The sequence below is a fragment of the Aspergillus clavatus genome, genomic scaffold (genome assembly GCF_000002715.2).
Source record: "Aspergillus clavatus NRRL 1 1099423829791 genomic scaffold, whole genome shotgun sequence".
Classification (NCBI taxonomy): Eukaryota; Fungi; Ascomycota; class Eurotiomycetes; order Eurotiales; family Aspergillaceae; genus Aspergillus; species Aspergillus clavatus.
In genome coordinates, this window is record NW_001517108.1 from 2,001,909 (window position 1) to 2,025,525 (window position 23,617).

Genomic DNA, 23,617 nt, shown 5'->3' on the forward strand with positions numbered 1-23,617 from the left:
TCTTCTCCTTCTTGTTCGCCCACCATCCCCAACAAAGTAGCCTCCTCGATAGATAGATTGTGTCTGGTATCTTGGTGATGCATTGCTTTTGTGCCTGACAGGCGATCGTTCGATGCATCATTCCTGCCATGGCCTTAAAAGACCAGGAGTTCCGGGCCTCCCATGGCCTTTCCCCTCGTCGCGAGCTGTTTTTCCTTTCTCTTTTCTCCCTTGTCAGGAGTTTGTACCTCTGAGAATCTGTGATTGTGAAGAGCAAGATGGATATCCTTGATCAATTCCCTTCCGGAGGATATACGAGCTTCCCCGTAGCAGAGTCCTTGCGCTCGTTCGCGTCAACCGTGGCGCTGGATGACGGCGGCCCGCTTCGAAATGAGTCGCGACTGTCGAATCGCCCCGATCAATGGTCTGACGGTCATTCACGGTGAGATCAATTTTTTTTGAGCGCATGAACTTCTGGCAAAGGTCCTAATCATAGCAGAGCCGACGACCTCCTCTCCGACTTTCCCCATCCACCAAAGAGTTCGCACGCCGTCGACACCACCGTAAAGGACGGCAACCAACTCACCTCCAAGCCCTCCATCAAGACCCTGCGACGGAACTACATAGTCCACGAGCTGCCGCTGTTACAGGAACTGAACCCGTACGACGGGTCCAACCAGTTCAACCCAGTCAATGCCGACGGCGTCTCCTACGACCTGATCGCCCCGTATGACGGAGAGGAAGCACCGCTGCATAGCCTGGAGAAGCTTGGTGACCTCATGTTCTCTTCCGAGCATATGCTTGCGATTCTGAACAGTCCACGCTATCTATCGCAGTTCCGTGACTTCCTGCTCGATGAACGTCCGCAGTCGCTTCCCTCCTTGACATACTACCTGAACGCGCGCAAAGCCCTCCAGGCAATCAAATATGCCAACTCCCTTGTCCGCTTATCGATTGACGTCCCCACGGCCAAGATCAACACAACTGACTCGCCCATTGGGCCCACCACAAACGCTGCGCTGGAACGGCGCGTTGAGGAAGCGCTTCTGGCGCTGACCGCCGAGGAGCTCCCCGCGTTCATCACATCTAATTGCATCCGGATCACCAGTAAAGTGGTCGAGGAGCGGGTGCGTGGGACGCTGCCAAAACGGTTTCGAGGAACGTCGGATGCTCTGGCAGAGGTTTTCTGTTTGACGGATCCATCGCGTCCGGACAATCCGATTATCTTTGCGTCAGAGGGTAAGTTACCGCTGTCGGGGTCAAGACGAGGGTTGTGCTAATGGATATGGCTCATAGAGTTCCACCGTACCACACAGTATGGTATGGACTATGTTCTCGGAAGGAACTGTCGCTTCTTGCAAGGGCCCAAAACAAACCCCAACAGTGTTCGTCGGATACGGGAAGCCATCGAAGCCGGACGGCATCATTCCGAGTTGTTTCTGAACTAGTGAGTTGTGATGCCGAGGCGTGCAGATAGATCGACAGCTGACGCGGGAGATATATAGTCGACGCGACGGATCCCCTTTCATGAATCTCCTGCAATGCGCTCCGCTTTGTGACAGCAGCGGCAAGATCCGGTACTTCATTGGGGCCCAGATCGATGTGTCCGGACTGGCGATGGATGGTGCCCAGATGGAGTCCCTCCAGAAGCTGCAGGAACAACAGCGGAAAGTCGAAGGCGACGATGGCCAGCGAACGATATCCTCTGCGTCCGAATACTCGATGCTGCCTAAAAGTGAATTCCAAGAGATGTGCGAGCTGTTCAGCCCGCGAGAACTGATTAACGTGCAAGAAAACGGGGGTAACCTGTTCAACCCCACTGCCAACGCACGATACAGTACTCGCAGCTCCCGACCTTGGCCGGTCCCAGATTCTTCATCGGAGAGCGATATTGAAGCAGTGATTCGGGAGTCGGCAGCGAAATCGTCCTTACTGAGAGGGTCGTTGATAGGGGCGTATGGAAACGTATGTGTGGTCGTCCTGTCCTCTTGTCCCTGATGGATATCATGTTTTCACGCACACTGACATCGGAACTAATCCAGTATCTGCTCGTCCGCCCATATCCATCCCTCGCTATCCTGTTCACATCGCCTTCGCTTCAGATCCCGGGGATCCTGCAGACTTCGTTCTTCTCGCGTATCGGCAGCTCCTCGGTTATCAAAGACCAGCTGCTGGAGGCGATGAAGGCTGGCCGCAGCGTGACAGCGCGGATCAAGTGGGTGACGCGGTACAACACGGAAGGTCGGCATCGATGGGTCCATTGCACGCCCTTACTGGCCAGCAATGGGGAGGTCGGCGTCTGGATGGTGATTGTGGTGGACGATGACGAGGACGAGGTGAAATGGATGGGGAACTGGCCAACAACAGGATAGCGTTCACAGGATCAATAATACCCCTCATGATATTTTGTTTCAGCTGTATCAATTCCAGCGGCCCTCTGTTGCCAGAGAAGTGAATACTCTGGTGCACGAGTGAAGTTTCGGTGAACCAGGAGAGTCCTGCCCGACAGATGCAATCCACCTTCAGTACACCAACCTTTCTCGCCAATGCTATCGCTCACCTCCTCGCCATATCACTCACACTGGTCTATCTCACTTGGCTTGGAGGCCTCTCCAAGGTCCTTGCGGAGGCGATTTCCTCTCTTCGCGTGACTTCGCAGTTGAATCGTTATCGACCGTCCATATGAGTTTCTAGGCTTGGGACAGCGATTTGATCCTCTGTGCACAAGGACAATCCTTTGATCCGGCGGTCGAAGGATCTATTATCAATACGGTCTTCGCCGATGTAACCTCGGGCGAAGCCTATAGCTTGAGGCCTTTTGTCTTTCGCGATTCGATCATGATCAGGGATTGGATGTGGCCTACAGCATAACTGAAATGATATGTTCTTGGCTGGTGTGGATGGAGGTGTGGTGACTGTGCACGAGGGAGTTGGGAGGATGGGAGATGGGTGGTTTGTAGAGAGAGATTCCTGTTGGATTGTATAGCTTTGTACCAAGGGAATGAATGACCGGCAGTACTTTTTCTCTTTTTCTCCTTGAAATGGTATTGACTACTCTTGGAGTTTACTGTTGATTGACCTTATATGAGCAATATATTCAGATACTGAGGATATTGAGGATCTTGAGGATATATATCGATGGTATTCTACCAGACAATATTGATGGTAATAAGATGGCCTAATACAGATATAAAATCGCTTAGTTTGCTGGTGTTCGCTTATCATTCCGATAGGTACTACGGAGTACTAGAGGTAATATCGATTAGATCTTCTTATAATGTGATAGAATTTGATAAAACTCTTCTCTGATCCACACCCCTTTTCCGACTTTTTGCATATTTTTAGCTCAAGTCTTTCCGTTTCTTCCGCTGATGCACCTGTAGATAGATAGATAGATAGATAGATAGCATAGCATAGCATATAGCTATTTAGTTATCTATATACTTCTATCTACTCATCATGGACTGCGACGATCCTGGCGCGGACTTGCCCGTATTCATTATCTGACGCTTCTCTCCCTCTCTCTCTCCAAGAAGAAGGGGTTCCTCTGTGGCATTCCAGTCCAGCAGTTTGGGGAGAGACAGAGACAGACTGATCGCAGAACTCCATCTCTACTCGTCCGTCATCCCTGTTTCTGCCATCGCATCGCAATTTAGCAATCATCCATCAACCACACTTTCCCTTGTGTGATCGTTGAGCTTCCTGACTCGAGAAAATCTCATCCACCCCCAGTCAATAATGACCGAGGTCAGACTCCCACATCGGCCGGGTCCGATGGAATCATGGATGATGGAAGAGCCAGAGCCAGACCAACCCCAGCACGGTGGAGCATCAACTACCGTCTACCATGAACTAGCAAGCGGGGACACTCCTCCCTATTGGATCACGAATCCCAAGAATGGTTTTGCTGGAAGCTTTCCGTTCCTGGGCATCATCAGGACGCAGTTTCTCTTACTCTATGGGTGCTGTTGATTCGTGAAGTCAGAATGGTAGTTGCGCCGCTTGCTCAATGCCTCAATGATGCTGCAGCGCGAATCCATCCCGCCGCTCGAATCTGGGGTCGGAGGGCGCATCTCGACGAAACTACGATCGTTTCTGGGGCGCGCTGAACAACCAAGGGCCTATTCGCCTCTCTGGAGACGGTGGAGTGAGTGAGTCGTCAGTCGCCTGCTTACGAGACCAGGACCCCCCCCTTCTCCCCGATGATCGGCCAGCCACACACTCACAGTAGCCCTTCCAACTCCCTGCTGCTGTTTATTCTGGGGAATCTTGGTCCACTTGGTGCAGGCGTGATGTTGTGAACAAGCTGGTGAGCACAACCGGCGCCCGCCGATGACCGTATAAAATCGTTATCTGCTATATATATGCAATTGTCATTTCTGGAAAATATGGAGATCCATTGCAAGCGGGGGCATCGAAGGGCCTTTATACATCTTCTGACTCACCGTGGTTTCCTTATTGCCGTCATCATCGCTGTCGGCGTTTCAGAAATATCGACAGAACCAGCCCTGGGGACATATCGCGCGATAGTTGCATGATCTCGCCCGAATCCCTCGCACCCCCCCCCCCCTGTTGTTTAGTTCAGTCTGTGAACCGTTGAGATGGCACCATATTTCGGCCTGCGCGGCTCTGCCCTGAGCAACGCCATCATCTGGCTGGTCGTCTGTCCGGCTTTCGTCACATATGGTTACAACCTCAGTGTGGCCGGTGGCCTGTTGACGCTCGAGTCGTTTGTCAGAACGTTCCCCCAGTTAGACACCATCAATACCACGGGGGCCCAGCAGCATACCAATTCGACCATTCAGGGTATGTTTTTGTTCTTCTGTCCCTCGCCCGTGATGGGACCGTTTGGCCAGGAGTCATACTGACCATTGTTGCAAAAAAAAAAAAAGGTACTGTCGTCGCTCTATTCACCGTCGGAGGTATCTTTGGCTCTCTATCATGCGTCTATTTCGGTGACAAGTTGGGACGCCGACGCGTCATCTTCCTTGCGTCCGGCATCACGATTGTCGGTGCCATCCTCATGGCGACCGCCTTTGATTTCGCTCAGTTGGTCGTGGCCCGAGTGGTGCTGGGATTGGGAACGGGCGGGTATCTGGCCACGGTCCCCGTGTGGCAAGCAGAGATCTCCAAGGCCAGCAAGCGTGGCGCGCATGTGGTGACGGACGGCATCTTCATCGGAGCCGGTGTGGCCATTTCGCTTTGGATTGACTTTGGCTTCTACTTTATCACCGGCAACTCGGTGTCGTGGCGGTTCCCGCTGGCCTTCCAGATCGTGCTGCTGCTGTGTGTCATGGGGTTCATCACCGCACTTCCCGAGTCCCCTCGGTGGCTGGTGAAGAAGGGCCGGCAGGCCGAGGCGCGGGAGATCCTGGCCGCGCTGGCGGACTTGGAGCCGGAGTCGGAGTCGGTCAGCTCGGACATCCGGGACATCGAGCTGTCGCTGTCGCTGTCCGGCAGCGGCTCGTGGAGTGACATGCTGAAGATGGGCGAGCAGCGGCTCTTCCACCGCACGGTTCTGGCGGCCACGGGCCAGATGTTCCAGCAGATGTGCGGAATCAACCTCATCAGCATGTACGCGACGACCATCTTCGAGCAGTACCTGGGGATGTCACCGATCAAGTCGCGCATCCTGGCCGCCGCCATGTGCATGACGCAGCCGCTGGGCGGGTTCCTGGCCTTCTACACCATCGACCGGCTGGGCCGGCGCGTGCTGATGCTGTGGAGCGCGGCGGGCATGTCCATGGCCATGGCGATCCTGGCGGGCACGACGTCGGTGACGGACAACACGGGCGCGCTGGTCGTCGCCGTCGTCTTCCTGTTCGTCTTCCAGTTCATCTTCACGTTCGGCTACTCAGGCCTGACCTTCCTGTACGCGACCGAGGTGGCGCCGCTGCAGCTGCGCGCCGCCATCAGCGCCGTTTCCACCGCCGCGGTGTGGACGTTCAACTTCCTCCTGGCCGAGGTGACGCCCGTGGGCTTCAACACGATCGGGTACCGCTACTACATCATCTTCGCGGTGCTGAACGCGGCCATCGTGCCGATAGTCTTCTTCTTCTTCCCAGAGACCAACGGCCGCACGCTGGAGGAGATTGACGAGATCTTCATGCGCTCCAAGAGCATCTGGGACCCACCCAAGGTGGCACGCTCTCTTCCCCGGATGCACTTTGCAGAGGCGGTTGATGTGCCGACTGATTCTGGAGAGGAGAAGATGACCAAAGCGTGATTTTTGTTGTTCTTTTTTATTTCCTGTCCTATTATTTTAGCCCCCTCTTGTGGGGCCTTCAGGCTACTAGATAGCCTCGAATTGATTAACGAATTTATTCGCACCTTGTGATGAATGTGCTTGTTTCTTTCTACTGAAGGATCGGGCCAGCGGCCCGCTGGATAAAATTCACGAGCTGAGATGAGCTGGATCATCGGATATTTTAGCCCCCCCGTATCTGATGCGGTATTTGAGACGCTGATCGTCTATTTGTTCTACTTTTGCAATGATCTTATTCACGTTTTATGGGGAGGTTTGAGGTTGCTATGGATGAAACAAGCACCGGCCGTCAATTGCACATCCGCGCGCCCCATTTTAGCCGTTTCAATATGAAACACTCTTGGGTATATAAGCGTCTATGACAATCCTTCCTCCAAGATCAACTTCCAACTTCCACAAAAGTCAAGTCAAGTTCACCATGGACAAGATGAAATCCCTTCTGTTCTTCCTCCCCCTCGTCCGCTGCGAGGTGCTCTGGAACGGCTTCTTCGATGAGAACTTTACCGTCGCCCACTTTGACAAATGTACCCTTCTCTCCCCCCAGCCTTGAAGCAAGAGCATCATGCTAACGCCCCTGCATAGGGTCCTGGTCCAACCAAATCCCCCCGTACCAATGGTACATCCACGGCTCGCAGCCCACCTCGCACTACCTGGGCCTGTCCGCGGACTTCAAGAACCCGGCTGCCACAAGTGACGCCCAGGGCATCCGCATCACCATTGTACCACTCCCTCCTCTCTCTTTCTTTCTCTCTCTTTCTTTCTCTCTCTCTCTCTCTCTCCTCTTCTCTTTCCCCAAACACCACACTTGCCTGAAGAGCAAAGACTCGAAAGGTTAAGGCCCCTAGATAATGACCACCGTGGCTAACCTACAACCCAGGACGACACCTCCTCTTGGAACGGCCAGACCATGATGCGCAGCGAGATCATCCCACAGACGACCGCAAACCTCGGCAAGGGCCATCTCTTCTACCACTTCTCGCTGTCGACGCGGGAGACGAACGCGCCGAGCCCCGGTTTCGAGCACCAGATTGCGTTTTTTGAGGTTCGTCGATTCTCTGCGGCTAACCCCAACTCCATTCCCCAACCTTTACTTCCTAGGAGACATGGATATGGATGTTTTTTTTTTTTTTTTTTTTTTTTTTTACCGGCATGATGGTTAATCAACGGGTTTATACCGTGAGGATTTGCAGAGCCACTTCACCGAACTCAAATACGGGCGTCTCAGCGGCGCCACGGAGGACGACAACACGCTGCGCTGGATGGTGGGCGGGCAGACGCACTGGTCTACGCCGCTGGCGGCGGGCACGTGGTACAACTTCGCGTACGACATCGACTTTGACGCGGGGACGGTGGGCCTGTGGGTGTCGGAGGGGGCGGCGCCGCTGGCGCGCGCCGTGGAGAACGTGCCGGCGGCGACGTCGACGAACTCGCAGGACTGGCATGTGGGTGAGCTGAGGTTGGATAATGGGGGTGCGAGCGGGCCGGCTGAGGACTGGTTCTGGTCCGGGGTGTATGTGGAAAGTGGGGAGGTGACTACGGGTGTGGCTGGGCCTGTTTAGGGGGTGGGTGGTGTGGATTGATTAATTGATTGATTGATTGATTGATTGATTTTTTTTTCTTGAATTGGGTCTAGGTAACATCAATGTCATAGTCGTGGTCATGAGGAAATGGATGGAAGAAGATGAGACCGAGACGAGACGATCACCGGACGCAGTAACCACCGTCGATCAGGAGATCGTTGCCGGTCATGTAGGAGCTGGCGTCGCTGCACAGATAGACATAGGCGCCCTTGAGCTCCTTGGCGTCGCCATTGCGGCCCATGGGGATCATGGACAGCCAGAGATCCTGGACCTTTCTGTCCACGAAATCCGACAAGCCGGTGTCGATGTAACCGGGCGAGATGCTGTTGACGCGGGCAAAGTCGCGCCACTCGTTGGCCAACGACTTGGCGAAGTGAATGCACCCGGCCTTGGCGACGTTGTAGCTGGTCTGCTCCTGGGGGAAGTTCGCAATGTGGCCGGACATACTCGAGGTGATGACGAAGCTGCCCTTGCCGCGCTCCTTGAAGTGCGGGCCGACGGCCTTGGCGCAGTGGAAGGTCCCCGTCAGATCGGTCTGGATGACCTCCGTCCAGTCCTGGACGGAGCCGTCGAGGATGCCGCTGGAGGCGGTACGGCCGGCGTTGGCGATGAACGCGTCGATCTGCCCGAACTCGGCCAGCACGTCCTGCACCAGCTTCTGCACGCTGTCCCAGTTGCCAACGTCGCACTTGTATGCCTTGGCCTTGATGCCGTAGGTCTTGGCCAGCTCCGCCGCGTTCTTCTCGCCGCCTTCTGGGCGCGACGCGTAGGTCAGCGCGATGTTGGCGCCCATCTCAGCACAGCCGCGGGCGGCCTCGATGCCCATGCCGCGGGGACCGGAGGCGCCGGTCACCACAACGGTGCGGCCCTTCAGGCTGAAGAGGTCATGGAGGGAGTTGGCGGCGGGGATGGGGATAGGCATTTTTGCAAGATGGGGTATGTGGATAATAAAGGGTAATGGATAATGGAGAAAGGATAATGGATGGAATGGAGGATGAGGAAGTGTTTTCGATCCGAGACTGAAGCAAGCAGGGCTTTATATAGACGGCATGAGCGGAGCCATTGTCCATTCAGTGACGTTGAGAAAGTGAGGGGGAATATGGTGTTGGTGATGTCATGGGCCAAAGCATGATGATGACTAAGGACCTTGGGGATCACGCCTAAGCATTATCATGATCCTGATCATTATTATCATTCTATTATTATTTGCCCATCAGACCATGGATGAATGAAGAGAAAGAGAGTTGCTGAATCGTTCTGAGACCGATGTGGTCGGTTGCAGGACGCTGAGGCCTTAGTCCTTAGTCACGCCAGGCTAAGCGATTATCTTGTCTGTCCATAAGCCATCAGTCATCACTCATCACAGTTTCCCCCTCTTTTCCCCGGCCAACGGCAGCTCCAAAGGCTCCAAAGGCTCAATAGGCTCGTTCTGATGCTTAGTTGGTTAGCGTCGAGATGATTTATTGCTGAATGGTGATCCCACTTTCCCCTCACGCACCCCCAGTCAGCCCACTCGGGTAGGCCAACTCAGCGGGGACCTGCCTACATGCATACGTACATGCATACATACATAACCCCGGGTCGAATGGAAGCATCATAACTCGTGTGCAATTGATGGAATTTGATTCTATCATCCTCGTGAACAGGGTATATATGCAAAATCAACTGATCAGACTCCCGTCGCTCGCCCGTTTGGTCGGATGGCTCCCGGTGATGATGGTGGTCGTGATGCCTCGATACTCCTCGTCCGCCAGCCCAGTCCATAACCGTCGTGCATCTTCCCGCTCCCCGTCGGGTTTGGACCGTCGCGAAATCATCCCCTTGGGAATGTTGGAGGACAGTGGATACGAACCCGGCGTTCGGTGGTGGCCCCGCGAGCCGGATGAAGCATCTCGCAGGAACCGGACCAGTGGTCGCAGCGTGGTGAGCGAGCCGGCCGTGATGCCGAGTCCAGCTTCGACATTGCTCCAGATGGAGATCTAGCAGGTCAGTTCAGTCAATTGTTCGTCCCTACACACGCGGAAAACCAAAAAAAAAAGAAAAGAAAAGAAAAGAAAAGAAAAGAAAAGAAAAGAAATTGAGCGATCTCACTTGATATGTGGCATCTGACAGCGCATGTTAGTGAGGGATTGATGCATGCCGGACCGAAGGGTCACTTACAGAAAAAATCATGATGCTTGTACAGGTGAACAAACGGCATGCGAACAATCACCGCGGCGCTTGCAATACATCCCAGGCCCAGAATCCCGCGATGGCGATCTTGGTCTGGGCATTCATGCGCAGCGACCAGATGATAAACACGGGCAAGAAGCCAATGGTAAAATCGGTCACGGCCGCAACCGCACTATAGACGTACGCGATGGTGATCAGAATATCGGTGTCCAGGCATTTTCCCGTCTTGGTCAGACGGTTCCAGAAATAGTCCGTGGGGTTGCACTCGAAGATGGCGAAGAAGAAGAAGAGAAGTCCGATCGCGATGGTGAGCGCCATGACGGTGTAGAGGATGGCGATATGGATCCGGTTGATGGTGATGCGCAGCAGCGAGATGATGATGGATACTTTGGCGACGACGCAAGTGATCACGTAGAAGATTTGACCGAGCCACCAGTACTGCTCTGGTTAGCCATCCGTGTCCCATTGGCCCATTTCAAGAGAGTTGGATGAATTACCAGTGCGGCAAGGCGAAAGTGATCTGGCCGAGCCCTAAAATACTCCGTCTTCTGGCCCATGCCGTAGCATGCACCGGCAATCCCAAAGCTGGCGAAGAATATGTTGAGAATCTGGGGACCCGGTCAGCCAGCGTGCACAACCACCAAGCAATATTGACCGCAGGGAAGAGAGAGAGAGAGAGAGAGAGAGAGAGAGAGCGCGCGCGCATAGTACATACCATCGCCGCCACCATGGTCCAGTCATCCAGCCCAAAGGCGCGCACGACACGCGCTCGCACAAAACATCGCAGTCCGACGGTGACTAGTGACAGCGCCAGAAAGATCGCGGTGACGATGACAATCGCCTCACTGCGACCGTTCAGCATGATGCCCGCCGAGGCATGAGCGTCGACCCGTGGTGAGAGGTATTCCGATATCGAGACCATACAAAATGCACGACGGGGGGGGGGAAGCGAAAAAAAGCGAAAGAGAAAGCAAACCCCAGGCGCAACGGGGAAGAGAAAAAAAAAAAAAAAAAAAAAAGGGCGATCAATCCATTTATTAGAATAATACTAATTATTCTTTTATTATTATTACTGTTGTTATTCTTCAGTGATGGAAATCGTTGGACACAATGACGATGATCATGACCGACGACTGTCCGATGGGTGGAGATGAATAGCTTCGGTATCACGGTGGTAAAAACCCTCTCCTTCTTGATTAGGGAGAGTCAATTTGAGTCTGTCCACAGTTTTCCCATCTGGAGCGAACTAAGGTAGTAGTCTAGATATCCTGCTATGGACCGGTCTTGACTTCCGGGTCTGGTCGTTGGATTTCCATGGGAAATTGAGGGCGGGGGCTTCGATCACGCATTCACGATAGTCTGATGGACTATGGAGTCATGGACTATGCAGCCATTGATGCGATGTGAGTTACCTTAAAGAAACTAGATCCGAATGAGGGCTCCTAAGTGGTTGATTGTCTTCTGTCTCAGTGTGATCCCAGTGGTCCATAAGCCATGTGGGATTCTCAGCTCGTATGGATCAGGATTCAGGGTGTTGGGTTTAGGCGTTAGGTTGTTCATTTCATTGCCTCCTCTGTAAGTAGATAGTACATACCATGTGGATCGCATGCTCTGCAAAGCATCGTGCATCGGGTGGATTTGACGACGGTGTAGGCGAGCAAGCTGTTTGACTCGAAGATCCACTGTTGGTCAGTGACTAGACAGTAGACAGTCTTAGGAACTGGAGGACTTGGTACTTGGTAGTTGGTAGTAGTAGTGGGCTACTACTGGAACTGGACCATCAACTATGACCTTCCGAGACTCGATGACTCCAAGTTCAGGTCGAGGATCTCAATTAGTCTGACCGTGGGTGATTTTGGTGGTGGTGAATGATGATAGTTGAAGACAGTGCGGATGAGAGCCGCAGGAGATGATTTCTTCAAGGAGCAAAAGGGCCGAGTCTAACAAAGTTAATTCCGTCTGGTGGTATTGATTAACTACTCAGAGTATTATTGGATCTTCATCCATTATCCATCAGTGTTGATTATTGGCTAATAATAATAATCATCATCATCACCAGTTGGAGCCGTGGAGGAGGACACTGAGACCTTTTGTACTTGGCTACCACCAACCACGGTAGTTCCTATGGAGTAGGTAACCATACGGAGTACTCCTACTTCGACTTTGATACTACTTGGGCACCTCTGAAACTACTCCGTACTACCGGAGTTGACTGCAATCAAGAGAGAGAGAGAGAGAGAGAGACTGTGTTCCAAAGCATGAGTGTGTATTCAGTATTGCATGTATGATGATGATTCCCAGATGAAAGACGACAGAACCACTCCCAATGGTCTGTTCGATAAGATTCGGACTTTGTTATCTTGGTCCAAGTCTATTTAATCTCTTTTTCATAATCATAAATTCATAATAATTTAATGTCTGGTCACTCTAATGACTAGTGTCTCGGGGGTGGCTCTCTTTTAGGCTTTAGGGCTTTGTTTCTTACTACGTCCCCCCAGACGCCTCGTTGGGCATGATTTGATCTCCCTCCGGAAGTTGAACGATTTCAATCTCTCTTTGGGTCCCTGTGAGCCCGGATTTTCGAATAGAATCGCCCAGAAGCCATCTATAGAAGCTGATTGTAAACTAACTAACTTGGCAGACGAGTTCGAAAGGAAGCCTTTTTTTTCCCCGTTGGCGTGGAGACAATTCCAGCAAATGATAGATAAGATAGATGCTAATTAATATTCATTCAGCTCGCTATCTTAATCTATCGTCTTCTTCTAAAGTTCTAGCCTAGTTAACTATCTATCTATCTATCTATCTATCCACCAGCCTGAAACCCCAATCTCTCCAGCTCTGCTCCGTGGGACAGGGCTGAAGTAAAGGCAGTTGGGTAGGAACACTTGTTCCTCACGCTTCACCAGTATGGACCTCTTGTGATAAGGAGCACCTCGTGTCTTTTGTCAGCTGGACAGGCAGGTCGACGTAGTCCGGACGGACATGCTCAATTGTGATCAAACCATGGAGGAGGATGGAGAAACGGGCCGCGCTCCTGGATGACGCGACGACGCTGCATAAACACTCATCTTTGATACATCCCAGCAGCTCAGGAGGAACGTCCCACTGCCCACATTGCATGCGCATGTATGTGCGATACCTGAGCTGAGCAGAGCAGATACATCTTCAACCATTCAGCTATCATCTATATCTATATCGATGCCTCCCGAGTGGTAATCGCGAATCCCCCTCGAACCCCTATCCCATATCTATCTATCTATCTATCTATCTATCCTCTACTCGAATCGTATCATCTGGGTATTTCCGCAAAAATATCATTCACGTCATGGTCTGCAAGCAAGCACGGTCCCGTACAAACAGCTCCACCCCGGCCTCTGCACAGGCCGTGCGCAACGGTTCCACCATCCCATAGACCCGCGGCCGGATGACCGAGTCTGTCAGTGTCAGTGTCTCGTTCCCCGCCGGCGCCGACCCCCCCGACCCGGAAGAATCCTCAGAGTCCTCCTCGTCATGGAACAGCCCTTCGATCTCGAGCCGCTTCAGACCGCGGAACCGCGAGCCGCGTTTTCCCAGCACCAGTTTCAGCTGCGCGACCAGCATCCCCAGCGCAGTCTCCTTGCAGCCCTCAACATACAGCGACTCCAACCCCGCAGGCAGGATCTCCGTCAGCGGAACGGACGGCTCGGCCTGGTAGCGGATATCGACGAGGTTGGGCAGGCGGATGCGAAGATTCTGCAGCGCGGGGAAATCGGCCAGCGAGCCGAACCACTCGTCATGGGTCATGTTGGCGCCGGCGATGGTGAATGGGAGATGGTGGCCGCAGGTGTCGAGCCAGAGGGTGCGCAGGGTGTGTCTGTGTCTGCTGCGGGCCAGAGAGCGGCAAAACGCAGAGGGCCGGTAGCCCTCGGAGAGAAGCTGAGCGTCTGAGTGCTGGTACTTGAAGGTTGTGAGGGAGGCGCAGGCAGCAAGCAAGCCGTTCATGCCGTTGGCACCGCTGCTGGAGTTGAGCACGATTTCCGAGATCCCCGAGAGCGGGCCAGCGTCCATCGGGGACTGATCCTCGTCCTCTTGCGTGGAGGCCGATTCGATGACCGATTCGGCAGTGATAACGCGCAGGGATGGAAATTGGAAGAACGGAGCTATCTGGGACGGGACGAAGGTCCCCTGGGCATCGTCGTCCTCGCGCTCGAGGTGGCCCAGGGATACTTCCTGGAGAGACCGCAAGGCAGGTTGCAAATGGAAGGGCTTTTCGCCGCGCACAGCTCGCTGCATCGTGCGGTCCAAGTATACATTCTGCTTCGGGTAGACGAGACGCAACCGCTTCACATTGCGCACCAGCGGCAGGAGAAGGGCGATCCAGGCCTCTTCTACATCGTGCAGGAGATCCTGCTCCCACCGAACATATTCCTCTTCCGACTGGCTGATTTCGCGCGCCCAGTCACGGAATAGAACCATGTCGTCTTTGCACCTGCTACCACCCGCCTGGGGCACGCTCGTAGCAGGTTTCAACTGCCATTGATCAAAGTCCAGAGAGCGGACCGCCCGAGCCAGCTCGGGGTGTGGCAGGATTGCCGTCAAAAAAGCGCGGATCTGATCACAGTTCTTCAAGGCCGCGTGCCGGTATACCAGCCTGCGAAATAAACCACAGAACCGGTTGCAAACGAAAAGAAGGTTGTAGCGGTCTTGATGGTCCTCCAGGAACTCGCCGACCAGCAGCAGGATATCGTTAGGGAGAGAACAAGACATGCTGCCTGCTTGACCCTTCTCCAGGAGCGTGGAGTCTATGGAGTATGGAGTATGGAGTATAGACTCCTGATATATGAGCTGGAGCCGGGGCTGGAGCAGCAGCAGCAGCAGCAGAATTCCATGATTCCATCCCATACAGGAAAAATTTAGTTAGCCGACCGAATGTCCCGATCAGGAAATAATGTTCTGCAGTAACCACGGGAGCGAGGAGATCCCTTGCATCTGTCCAGCCAATAGGGGCTGAGCACTGCGTATGTGGCGCACCCTTCGGCGGATTCTTTCTCCACTCCGAAAAAAACTTCACCAGTTGGCAGCAGTCAGCACTCATTAGTCATATGCTTAATGCACAAGCATTGCTGACACACTTATGCAGATGCCTTGGCTTACCTCATCCTGGGGGGACAGCGATATCGCAGCAGCACCTCTGTATGGAGTCATAAACACAACTGTCAATGCCATCATAGCCCTATACGCATCTCCACAGACCACAGTGTAAGAGTGGATTGAAGTGGATCAGTTGTCTCCTGTCAATTGCCACCTCATCAACTCTCTGCTGCGAGATCCCAGATCCCAGAAGCAACTTCATTCACACTCTACTACGAAGAGTCGGTCCTCATTCGATCTTTGCTCGTCATATGCTAATCGGAATTTCCCTGAAAGAGACATCAATGGAGGCACTCCGTGGTCTATGGAGTATATGCATATCGGCAGGCCTGCTGCTTTGGGATGTGGATTGTACAACGCATTGTCCTACCAGCCTACTGCTGCGCTAACCTGATGATCATTGTCCTGGGAAGAAGCAACTAAGAGCCCAATGTAGCCAATCATGACTGGCAAAAGTGTTTTCTGGAAATCGATATCCGTGATGATTATGACGGGGCAGATCTAATGACGAACTATGTATCCGTCAGGCACCCCCAAGTCCCCAACCTCGTCATCTAGTCTATCTCCCTCGACGACAATAGCAGGATGATCGGATCGGCACATCGGCTGTTGCGACAACGAGCTTTAGTTGCTGCTGAATGATCCTTGCTTCGGCCGTCCGTCCAAGCTTCATCAAACACTCGTGGTACCCATGTAGCGACCACACATTATTTGGATGCTGCAGTGCGCGCGGTAGTGTATCGTCCATCCCAAGGTCTGCACTGTACACCGCCGCGGCTTGCTCGACATGGCCCTGCTCCAGTAAGAGAGCACCATATGCATGACGAGTCGGCTGCATCCAGCCCCAGGGCTCGTCATAGGGCAATCCGTCATCTAACGCGATCGATCGTTGAAGGTGGTCAAACGCCGCATCATAGTTTCCACGCCGGTATTCAATTTCTCCATCCAGCATGGCGTTCGCAATCGCCAGAATATCGACACATTTATTGTTGAAGAGCATCCGAGTCGGCGCGACTCGACTCAGAGCGTCGTGGAACAGCGCCCGCGCTTTGTCCGCTTCTTCCAGTTTTCCGAGAGCAGCGGACGCTACCCCCTTGGCGTAGTGTACCATCGCTGTTGTCACGCAATATAGGGTCTGATCTTCGGGCAGTTCCAGCGCAAGGATATCCTCCCAGCGCCCGAACCTGATCAGCACATGTACCTTCATGGCGAGAAATCCCTCCAGCCAGTCCGCCATCGGTGGTGACTCAACCCGCAACAGCTCATCGGGTATCGAGGCCTCGAGCTCCGCCGCGGTCTCCAGCGCTACTCGAGATTGTCCAGCGAACATGGCAGCGTAGATGCGGAAGTGATAGTCATGCGATCGATACAGCGTGTAGAAGTTGACCGGGCCCGCCCGCGCAAGAAACTTTTCGTCTGCCCGGATGGCTTCCGAGTTAGACGCGATTGCACGGCGATAGTCGCCGCATAGAATGTCCAGGTGCGTAGGCATGTGGTTCAAGTGTCCAGCATCCGGCACGAGCCCACGCAGATGGTCCGCCGCTCTCAGCGCGCTCTCGGGAGACCCAGACATCTCCATTAGGTGTATATACAGATGCAGCAGCCCCGGGTGAGCCAGTCCACCCGGCTGCGCCAACGCACGATCCAGCACAGTTTTGACATCCCAAGTGCGCGCACCAGGCGCCGGCTGCCCGGTCTTGAGATCCCACAGCGCCCACGGCGTCAGATTCATCAGTGCATCCGCATACAGCGTCGCGACATCCAGGTCATCCGGAAACCGCTCGTAGACCCTCTCCATGGCATCTGCGTAGCCCTGGTTCCAAGACGAACAGTCCCCCGCCGGCCGGTCCTGCGGGTACCGGTACAGCAGCGCGTCGACGAGTGCGGCCTCAACGGGCGTGGCCGCGGCTGTGTTTGCCTGGGCGCTCTCTACGGCTTCGTGGGTGCGCTGCACCGTCGCTTCGAGCTCGTGCTGGTCGAAGAACTCCCACGGCTTGTTGTAGTTGGGACCCGAGGTGTAGGCGAGGCCCCAGTAGGCCATGGCACACTTGGAGTCTAGCGCGATGGCCTTCTCGAAGCACTTGGCTGCCTCTTCATGGTTGAAGGCATAGGTCCAGACCAGGCCGCGGTTGAACCAGAGCTGAGCCTGGGGGTCTGCGGTGCTCACAGGCCGATGATAAGAGCCGAGGTCGTAGTAGGTTTCCATGGCTGAGTCGCCGGTCTTAGTTGACGTGATGCGTGATGTCTTTTCCTATCTTCATGGACTCGATTGGATGTCAGGTCAGCTGTATCTACACTCAGCCCTGTGCTGTCGGGTTGATGAACCCAAGATAAAGGGACCTGGTCAATGTCGGCGGAGGTGGGGTAGTTGCGGATATGTCATTGCATGACCCGAGAAGTTGGTCGAGACAAGAATAACCTTTTTTTTCCAGTGAGGTTATCGCGCAATTATCGCAAGATCTTGGCAGACGATAGAGAAGTCCGCTAATATCGGATCTGTGCGAGAATGGTGTGCGTCCGTCTCTGATAAGTGGTGTGTTGAGAAAGATACCAGGATGAATGAGGCCATTCGCAACATCGAGATCCCAATGGCATACTAATCGTTTGCCTGCTCAAACTGCTTCCTGCTTATATTCTTGGCGAAACAAAATTAGTACGATACCCAGATTATGGCTGTACTCAACCTGGCCTCCCAAGACTGCCCTCGCGATCCAGGTGCGAGCAACAGTAAGACTCACCAGTCTGACAGGAACCCGTCGTTTATGCATGGTCAGAAGGCTTTCAGTATGAGGACATAAAAGATATCGATACTAGAAGATGGGGAGAATGCTGGAGCAAGAAGCACAGAGCGTATCCTTCTGGTAATCTATCCTGTCAAGCCTTTTGGTTTACTCCTGGAGAACAGACAAACTCGATCTGTGGCCATGAAGAACCCATTGTAGAGAGAGTCTATGATCTTTGCCCTTATGCCCATAAACAGACAAGAGAAAAGCGTCAATGAAAGTCCATTAGACCTTTCATTCAGACTCATTTCATACAATTCCCCCACCAGCTTTCTATCCTCAATCCATACTTTTCAACCCGGACAGTTCAAAAACCGCAGATTATATTCAATAGCCGTCATTGAAGAGAAGAAAAAAAAAACGCCTTGTACCATAGATATAAGAGAACAAACAAGGGGGCCGAGGCTTCTCACAGGCCCCATCACATCAAAAGTCAGGGCGTCCAGGTCCCAACGACCCATTCCCACCCTCTCTCTCCATTTTCCCACCTCCCCACAAAAAAAAAAGGATGTCTTGTCTTGGGGCGGGTTGGGTTTCGGAGCCCGAATCTCGGTATTGAGCAAAATCGACCCGGATGCTTAGCGTACGTGAATCAACAACCCCGTCTCTATCGCAATCCCAGATCCGTCATCTCGACGCTGTCCGCAGAACCCATCCAGAGGATGTTGTTACACCTGGAACACGCGTGGCATATTAGCATGTAACGCCCAGACATACCGGCGATTAGACGTTAAACGAGGAAAGAAAGAGAGGGGGGGGAATAAAAAAGGACGCACCGAATCAGCACCAGACCAAGTGTCCCCGTGTTCTTCCCGTCGATGAACTCCTCCGTATCCCGCAGGAGCACGTTCATGTACGAATCAATGCTCTCCAGCTTGCCCTTGTACTCTGTCTGGCCCCATTTGAGGCGGATGACGAGCTCGGTGCCGACACTAGAGAGTTTTTTTTTGTTAGCCCAGTTCGTCAATCTGGGGAGGGGGAGAGCAGTCAGGAGGTTCGGGTGGGAGAGCGTTACCGAGCTTGCAGGAACGGCCGGGGGTTGACTGGTTGGAACTGTAGGAGTAGAAGAATTGTCAGTTTGAACTTTGAAGAGTGTTTAATTGGCAAGGGCAGTCATGGCGACAAGCCCGTCGCAAAGGACGAGGAAGACGGACACTCATCGTTTTTTGTTATGTGAGGTGGATTTCCGGTCGATTCACCAGGAATCCGAGAGTGTAAGGGAAGGGGCGTTGAGGATTTGAGATGACTAGACACAGGACGAAAGAAGACCTGCCAGCTTTTCAGAGATTGTTTGGCTTGAGGTGCTGGACTGGTCGCGTTGGAGGATTGCAGCGTCGGAGCTAATTATCGCAATTCCCAGCTGGGCTGCAGGTTCGCAGACCGCGAAAATGTGATGCTGCTGGACGCGGGTTTCAGCCAATCAGGGAGATGTATGCATCACCGCCTTGAGTGCAGCTTCAGAAGGAGCAGTGAAAAGGAAGAAAATGAGGATGGGAAAATAGAAGAAAGATGGTTTTACTACAAAGGACGAGAAATTGATGGGGTTTCAATTCAGCTATATGAGCATGTAAGCCTGATAGTCATCTACTACTGTATCGCTTATGCTTCCTCACACGTCACTACGAGGTTTCTGCGTATAACAGCAACGGTTACATAGTAATTCCATACGATTTGACAAACACAAATACTACAAGAGAAGGATCCCTGATCCACACAGGGCCAATACCGATTCCCTCAGGACCGTCCGACCTCCCAGCTGATCTCCTTGATGGAGACCTCATCCCCCGCCTTCTCGTCGTAGTCATACCATTCGTCCTCGGACAGATCAATGCCCTTGAAGGCCGTCGAGGATTCAGCTCCCTTTGCCTCCCATTCTCCCTGTAGACTCGGGGTTAAATCTATACGCCTCAGCCTTGGTTAGGCGGATGAAGGGAACATACATCAGGCTTGAACTCCGTGAACTCGAGGCCCCGGCAGTCAAGCTCGATCACCTTTTGCTTCTTGCGTTTCTCGTCGGCCTCGTACGTATTGGGTCCGCTCACGATCGAGGCGGAGTGTGTCTTCTGTTTTGTCGATGGTAGGGTTAGCTATGCGGTTTCTCTGCTACGAACTCAACGCCAGAGTGCCGTCGCTATCACAGCCATCCTCTCTACTTCTACAATAGCGAGCCGCACTCAGAGCAAAAGACGCAGGCCTCGCGCACGTCCACAACTAACCTGGCACAGCTTGCACTTCCACACAAAGTTGGCCTCGCCCCGGCTTCCGGGGATCTCGTGTTGTTCCTGGATCATCATGTCAGCATGGATTCACATGGTCGTCTTTTTTCGTTTGTCAAAAGTAAAAAAAAAAAAAAAGGCGTAAAGCAGATGTCAGGGGAAGTTCAGACTCACAAAGCGATTGAAGCTGACCCAGTTTGGGTGCACCTCGCGGCACGATGTGCATTGTACCTTGAAGGTATAGAAGTACGGTTCCTCCTCGGTATCTTGGGGACGGAGGTCGGTGACGCTGTCAGAGAACAAAGGAGGTCATTAGCCTACTTGTTGTTACAGATGTAATGAATATGTGAAGGGAGGTGCGGGGAAGCCGGTGCGGACAGAGATGGAAGGAAATCCAAGGCAACGGAGGGAGAGACAGTGAATATCTTGTACGGTCTTACCCTGTGAGCTCAGCGGAAACGAGAAGAGAGAGCATTTTCGTGATGGTATTTTGTGAGATTCGTCTGGGATCAAGATGAACAGACGGGTTGAGGAAGTTACTGGCGGAGTTGTGCGGGGTGTTTTTTTTTTTCTTTTGGAATTCATTCCATCTTCTTCGGCCACTGCACGGATATGATCACCAGCCCCTCATCGCGTGGACGTGCTTTTTATTTGTGTATTACAATTTTTGCGCTCGTCTACTTCCAACAATAAGTTACTCGGTACGGATTCTCGATGAAAAAAAAAAGGGGAAGAAAATATATTGCATGGTATCAACGCCAGTAATGCTAGGTCATAATCGCTCGTCCAGAATGAATCCGAAGACCAAGAAAAGGGAAAAACAAAGGAATCGACACATCACAAAATTCTAAGATACAGAATCATTCTCGATGATGATTTCCATCTTTTACAGACGGCTCTGCTGGTCCTGGCCCAGAGGCTTCGTGGTGAAAGCATTGAAGTATGCGTTGAGAGCATCAATAGTGCCGCTGCCCTCCACAAGCTGAACAGTACAAGCAACGTGGCTGTCAGGGCGGGTGACAACGACACCACCCTGCTCGGGGTTGAAGCCGAGCTTCTCATGAGCAGCGAACTTGGCCAGAGGCACCCGGACGTCGGGATAATCATCGGAGTAGATGTGGTGGTGGTAGTCGCGAAGGATCTGAGGAATGGCCTCGACGTCAACCTCGTTCTTCTGCGCAGCATAGATCAGGCAGATGGAGAACAGCTTGGAGTGGGGAAGGTGGCGCTCGAAGAAGGAGACCTCATCGATGCGGCGGTAGGCGGACAGGAAGGAGCGCTCCTTCTCCAGGTTGGCACCAAAGTCGGTGATGGCCTTCTTGGTGTTGGCCTGCTTGCCGGCGAAGATGAAGATACGGAAGGCTCCGTTGGCAGGGATCTCCTGCTCAAGGTGAACGATGTTGGCATCCACAAGACGAGTGACGGTGGTAGGAGTGAAAGCACGGCCGGGAGTCAGCTTCACGCCGGGGATGTTGAACAGAGACGACTGGGCAGCGTGGCTGGGATCCCAGTTGAAGATGTTGGGCTTGTAAGCAACGCCGTATCCCGAGGTGAATTCGCAAGACGACTTGAAGGTCTTGACGAACTCATCCTCCTCGCGACCGGCGACAACCTGGGTGTGGCTGGCAGTTCCGACCTCACCGGCGGTGGGGCGGCGCTTGGAGAACAGAGCAGCATATCTGTTGTCGAAGTCAAGCAGGGTCTCGGCAATATCCTTGCGCTCGCTCTCGTAGGTGCTCAGGATGGACCGATCAGCCAACCCGGACTCGACGGCGTGCAGCTTCCAAGCCATGTTGAGGGCGTCGTGGAAAGCAGTATTCATGCCCTGACCGGCTTTAGGGCTGTGGGTGTGGCAGGCGTCACCACCCATGAAGACACGCTCATCCAGAGTATATTTCTCCGAGATACCCTGGCCGATCGGGTACACCGAGTACCATTCGACGCGATCCCACTCCAAGGTGTAGGGCTTGAGGATCTTCTTGGCAGTCTCCTGGACCTGCTCGGCGGTGGCAGTCTTTCTGGGATTGAAATCGGGATCGGTGGAGGAGGCGATCTGGACGTAGAGACGGACCATGTTGTCCTCGCGGGGAATCACCATGATAGAACCAGCATCAGAGTGGATAGTGCACTTGGTCTATAAGGGCGCTCAAATTAACGATTCTTCCATTTTTTTAAGGCTCTGAATAAATGGCTCAGTTCTTACCTCGATATCAGGGAAGTTGGTTCTCACGACACCGTCCATGACACCCCACACGTAGGAGATGGGATCCTTGTGGCGGATCTGAATACCAAGCTGCTCTCTGACGAAACTGCGAGCACCCTCACCACTGAAGAGGTACTTGGTGCGGACAGTCTCGATGACATTGGTGTCAATGCTCTTCAGCGACACTTCAACAGGGTAGGTCTTGTCCAGGCCATCGTTCTTGAACCCGACGATGGTCCAAGGTCTCTCAATTCTGGTGCCCGCCTTCTCGATCTCCTCGATGAAGACTCTCTCAATCTTACCCTGGTGGACCAGGGTGGTGAAGGGATATCTGGTATCAATGAAGCGAGGGCAGCTGGGCCAGCTGCCGGTGCGGTGGATACCCTGACCCTCGGGGAGGGGATCCCAGAAAGCAACATCGTACACCTTGGCGGGCTTGTAGGCCATGATCTGGCGCTTCAGGCCCAGATTGCAGAGAATCTCCGTCGAACGGGGCTGGATACCATCGGCGCGACCGGTTGCGGTAGGCACCGGGCGGTTGTCAATGTGCTTGACCTTGTAGCCCCACCGGGACATGCACAGAGACAGCAGGATACCGACAGGGCCGGCGCCCACGATGACAATGTCATACTTCTCTTGGTTGTGTGCCATTGTGTGAAAGGTAACAAGAACTGACTGTTGATTTGCGGGGGATAACAGATAGGCAGAGACCGCGGAAGCCGGAATCAAGCAATGGAGTATAGGAAGAAAGATGAACAATATCACCGCATCACCCGTATAAAAATCAACCAGGATCTATGGGGATGAGAGAGAAAATAGACAACAATGAGAAATCATCCATGTCGAACAGGAGGCTGTATGCGCTCATATATACTGGATGATTGTTGGGGGGGGGGGGGTTTCAATTTGGTCAGCAGTAGTCACTCCGGGTGTGTAACGGAGGACCACAACGGCATTCAGATTCGGCTGGATGGTGGAGAGAAGCCAGACGGTGTGGCTACGAACTGGCTTGTAAGCAACCCTAAAGGGCGAACGCACTGGTAGATAGGTTTGGTTCATCAGCATCGCTGACTGCTTTGTCATTGGAAGGACTGTCTATGAGAGGGTCTTGCGGGGGAAGAACAAGCAGAGTTGCCGTCGCGCATTCCGAGTGCCTCAACTGACTAGAGTCACTAAACGCTGGAGCACTACAACTACAGGCAGCGGAGTAAGCAGCCCAGGGCGGCTAATGACTCGGCAAGTGGAGAGAGCCACGTGACCATTGTCGCTCGGCAGCAATCCCGATTCCT

General features: G+C 53.2%; 11 protein-coding genes across 11 annotated transcripts, besides 20 other annotated features; 3 read left to right on the forward strand and 8 right to left on the reverse strand.

Annotated features, from left to right (window-relative positions):
• Positions 1–257: 257 nt before the first annotated feature.
• Positions 258–2,351, forward strand: ACLA_074360 (uncharacterized protein; the record flags this gene model as incomplete). The annotated part of the gene is made up of 5 exons (XM_001275824.1): positions 258–421; positions 479–1,218; positions 1,276–1,426; positions 1,485–1,944; positions 2,022–2,351. 5 exons carry the CDS (start codon positions 258–260, stop codon positions 2,349–2,351), a joined length of 1,845 nt encoding a protein of 614 aa, XP_001275825.1.
• A 1,008-nt stretch (positions 2,352–3,359) lies between these two features.
• Positions 3,360–3,386: a microsatellite.
• Positions 3,360–3,395: a microsatellite.
• Positions 3,396–4,580: 1,185 nt separating this feature from the next.
• On the forward strand, positions 4,581–6,205 carry ACLA_074370 (putative MFS sugar transporter; the record flags this gene model as incomplete). Its single annotated transcript, XM_001275825.1, has 2 exons — positions 4,581–4,785; positions 4,872–6,205. The coding sequence occupies 2 exons, from the start codon at positions 4,581–4,583 to the stop codon at positions 6,203–6,205; spliced, it is 1,539 nt and encodes a 512-aa protein (XP_001275826.1).
• A 457-nt stretch (positions 6,206–6,662) lies between these two features.
• ACLA_074380 (glycoside hydrolase family 131 protein) lies at positions 6,663–7,803 on the forward strand (the record flags this gene model as incomplete). Its single annotated transcript, XM_001275826.1, has 4 exons — positions 6,663–6,768; positions 6,827–6,963; positions 7,122–7,286; positions 7,435–7,803. 4 exons carry the CDS (start codon positions 6,663–6,665, stop codon positions 7,801–7,803), a joined length of 777 nt encoding a protein of 258 aa, XP_001275827.1.
• Positions 6,977–7,031: a microsatellite.
• Positions 7,361–7,386: a microsatellite.
• Positions 7,361–7,387: a microsatellite.
• Positions 7,804–7,818: 15 nt separating the features above from the next.
• Positions 7,819–7,849: a microsatellite.
• Positions 7,819–7,853: a microsatellite.
• Positions 7,819–7,854: a microsatellite.
• Positions 7,855–7,945: 91 nt separating this feature from the next.
• ACLA_074390 (SDR family oxidoreductase) lies at positions 7,946–8,746 on the reverse strand (the record flags this gene model as incomplete). Its single annotated transcript, XM_001275827.1, has 1 exon — positions 7,946–8,746. The coding sequence occupies one exon, from the start codon at positions 8,744–8,746 to the stop codon at positions 7,946–7,948; it is 801 nt and encodes a 266-aa protein (XP_001275828.1).
• A 621-nt stretch (positions 8,747–9,367) lies between these two features.
• Positions 9,368–9,397: a microsatellite.
• An 88-nt stretch (positions 9,398–9,485) lies between these two features.
• ACLA_074400 (uncharacterized protein) lies at positions 9,486–9,996 on the reverse strand (the record flags this gene model as incomplete). The annotated part of the gene is made up of 2 exons (XM_001275828.1): positions 9,486–9,803; positions 9,985–9,996. 2 exons carry the CDS (start codon positions 9,994–9,996, stop codon positions 9,486–9,488), a joined length of 330 nt encoding a protein of 109 aa, XP_001275829.1.
• Positions 9,854–9,900: a microsatellite.
• Positions 9,854–9,901: a microsatellite.
• A 36-nt stretch (positions 9,997–10,032) lies between the features above and the next one.
• Positions 10,033–10,858, reverse strand: ACLA_074410 (uncharacterized protein; the record flags this gene model as incomplete). Its single annotated transcript, XM_001275829.1, has 3 exons — positions 10,033–10,434; positions 10,494–10,604; positions 10,712–10,858. The coding sequence occupies 3 exons, from the start codon at positions 10,856–10,858 to the stop codon at positions 10,033–10,035; spliced, it is 660 nt and encodes a 219-aa protein (XP_001275830.1).
• Positions 10,660–10,690: a microsatellite.
• Positions 10,660–10,691: a microsatellite.
• A 130-nt stretch (positions 10,859–10,988) lies between the features above and the next one.
• Positions 10,989–11,015: a microsatellite.
• Positions 11,016–12,217: 1,202 nt separating this feature from the next.
• Positions 12,218–12,240: a microsatellite.
• A 539-nt stretch (positions 12,241–12,779) lies between these two features.
• Positions 12,780–12,803: a microsatellite.
• Positions 12,780–12,804: a microsatellite.
• A 437-nt stretch (positions 12,805–13,241) lies between these two features.
• Positions 13,242–13,268: a microsatellite.
• Positions 13,242–13,269: a microsatellite.
• Positions 13,270–13,314: 45 nt separating this feature from the next.
• Positions 13,315–14,742, reverse strand: ACLA_074420 (uncharacterized protein; the record flags this gene model as incomplete). Its single annotated transcript, XM_001275830.1, has 1 exon — positions 13,315–14,742. One exon carries the CDS (start codon positions 14,740–14,742, stop codon positions 13,315–13,317), a length of 1,428 nt encoding a protein of 475 aa, XP_001275831.1.
• Positions 14,743–14,836: 94 nt separating this feature from the next.
• Positions 14,837–14,856: a microsatellite.
• An 829-nt stretch (positions 14,857–15,685) lies between these two features.
• ACLA_074430 (TPR domain protein) lies at positions 15,686–17,332 on the reverse strand (the record flags this gene model as incomplete). The annotated part of the gene is made up of 1 exon (XM_001275831.1): positions 15,686–17,332. One exon carries the CDS (start codon positions 17,330–17,332, stop codon positions 15,686–15,688), a length of 1,647 nt encoding a protein of 548 aa, XP_001275832.1.
• Positions 17,333–18,516: 1,184 nt separating this feature from the next.
• Positions 18,517–19,069, reverse strand: ACLA_074440 (small nuclear ribonucleoprotein F; the record flags this gene model as incomplete). Its single annotated transcript, XM_001275832.1, has 4 exons — positions 18,517–18,583; positions 18,686–18,841; positions 18,925–18,962; positions 19,064–19,069. The coding sequence occupies 4 exons, from the start codon at positions 19,067–19,069 to the stop codon at positions 18,517–18,519; spliced, it is 267 nt and encodes an 88-aa protein (XP_001275833.1).
• A 574-nt stretch (positions 19,070–19,643) lies between these two features.
• On the reverse strand, positions 19,644–20,600 carry ACLA_074450 (CXXC motif containing zinc binding protein; the record flags this gene model as incomplete). The annotated part of the gene is made up of 5 exons (XM_001275833.1): positions 19,644–19,787; positions 19,850–19,972; positions 20,126–20,191; positions 20,300–20,414; positions 20,566–20,600. The coding sequence occupies 5 exons, from the start codon at positions 20,598–20,600 to the stop codon at positions 19,644–19,646; spliced, it is 483 nt and encodes a 160-aa protein (XP_001275834.1).
• A 411-nt stretch (positions 20,601–21,011) lies between these two features.
• ACLA_074460 (putative FAD monooxygenase) lies at positions 21,012–22,979 on the reverse strand (the record flags this gene model as incomplete). Its single annotated transcript, XM_001275834.1, has 2 exons — positions 21,012–22,259; positions 22,329–22,979. 2 exons carry the CDS (start codon positions 22,977–22,979, stop codon positions 21,012–21,014), a joined length of 1,899 nt encoding a protein of 632 aa, XP_001275835.1.
• Between the last annotated feature and the right edge of the window lie 638 nt (positions 22,980–23,617).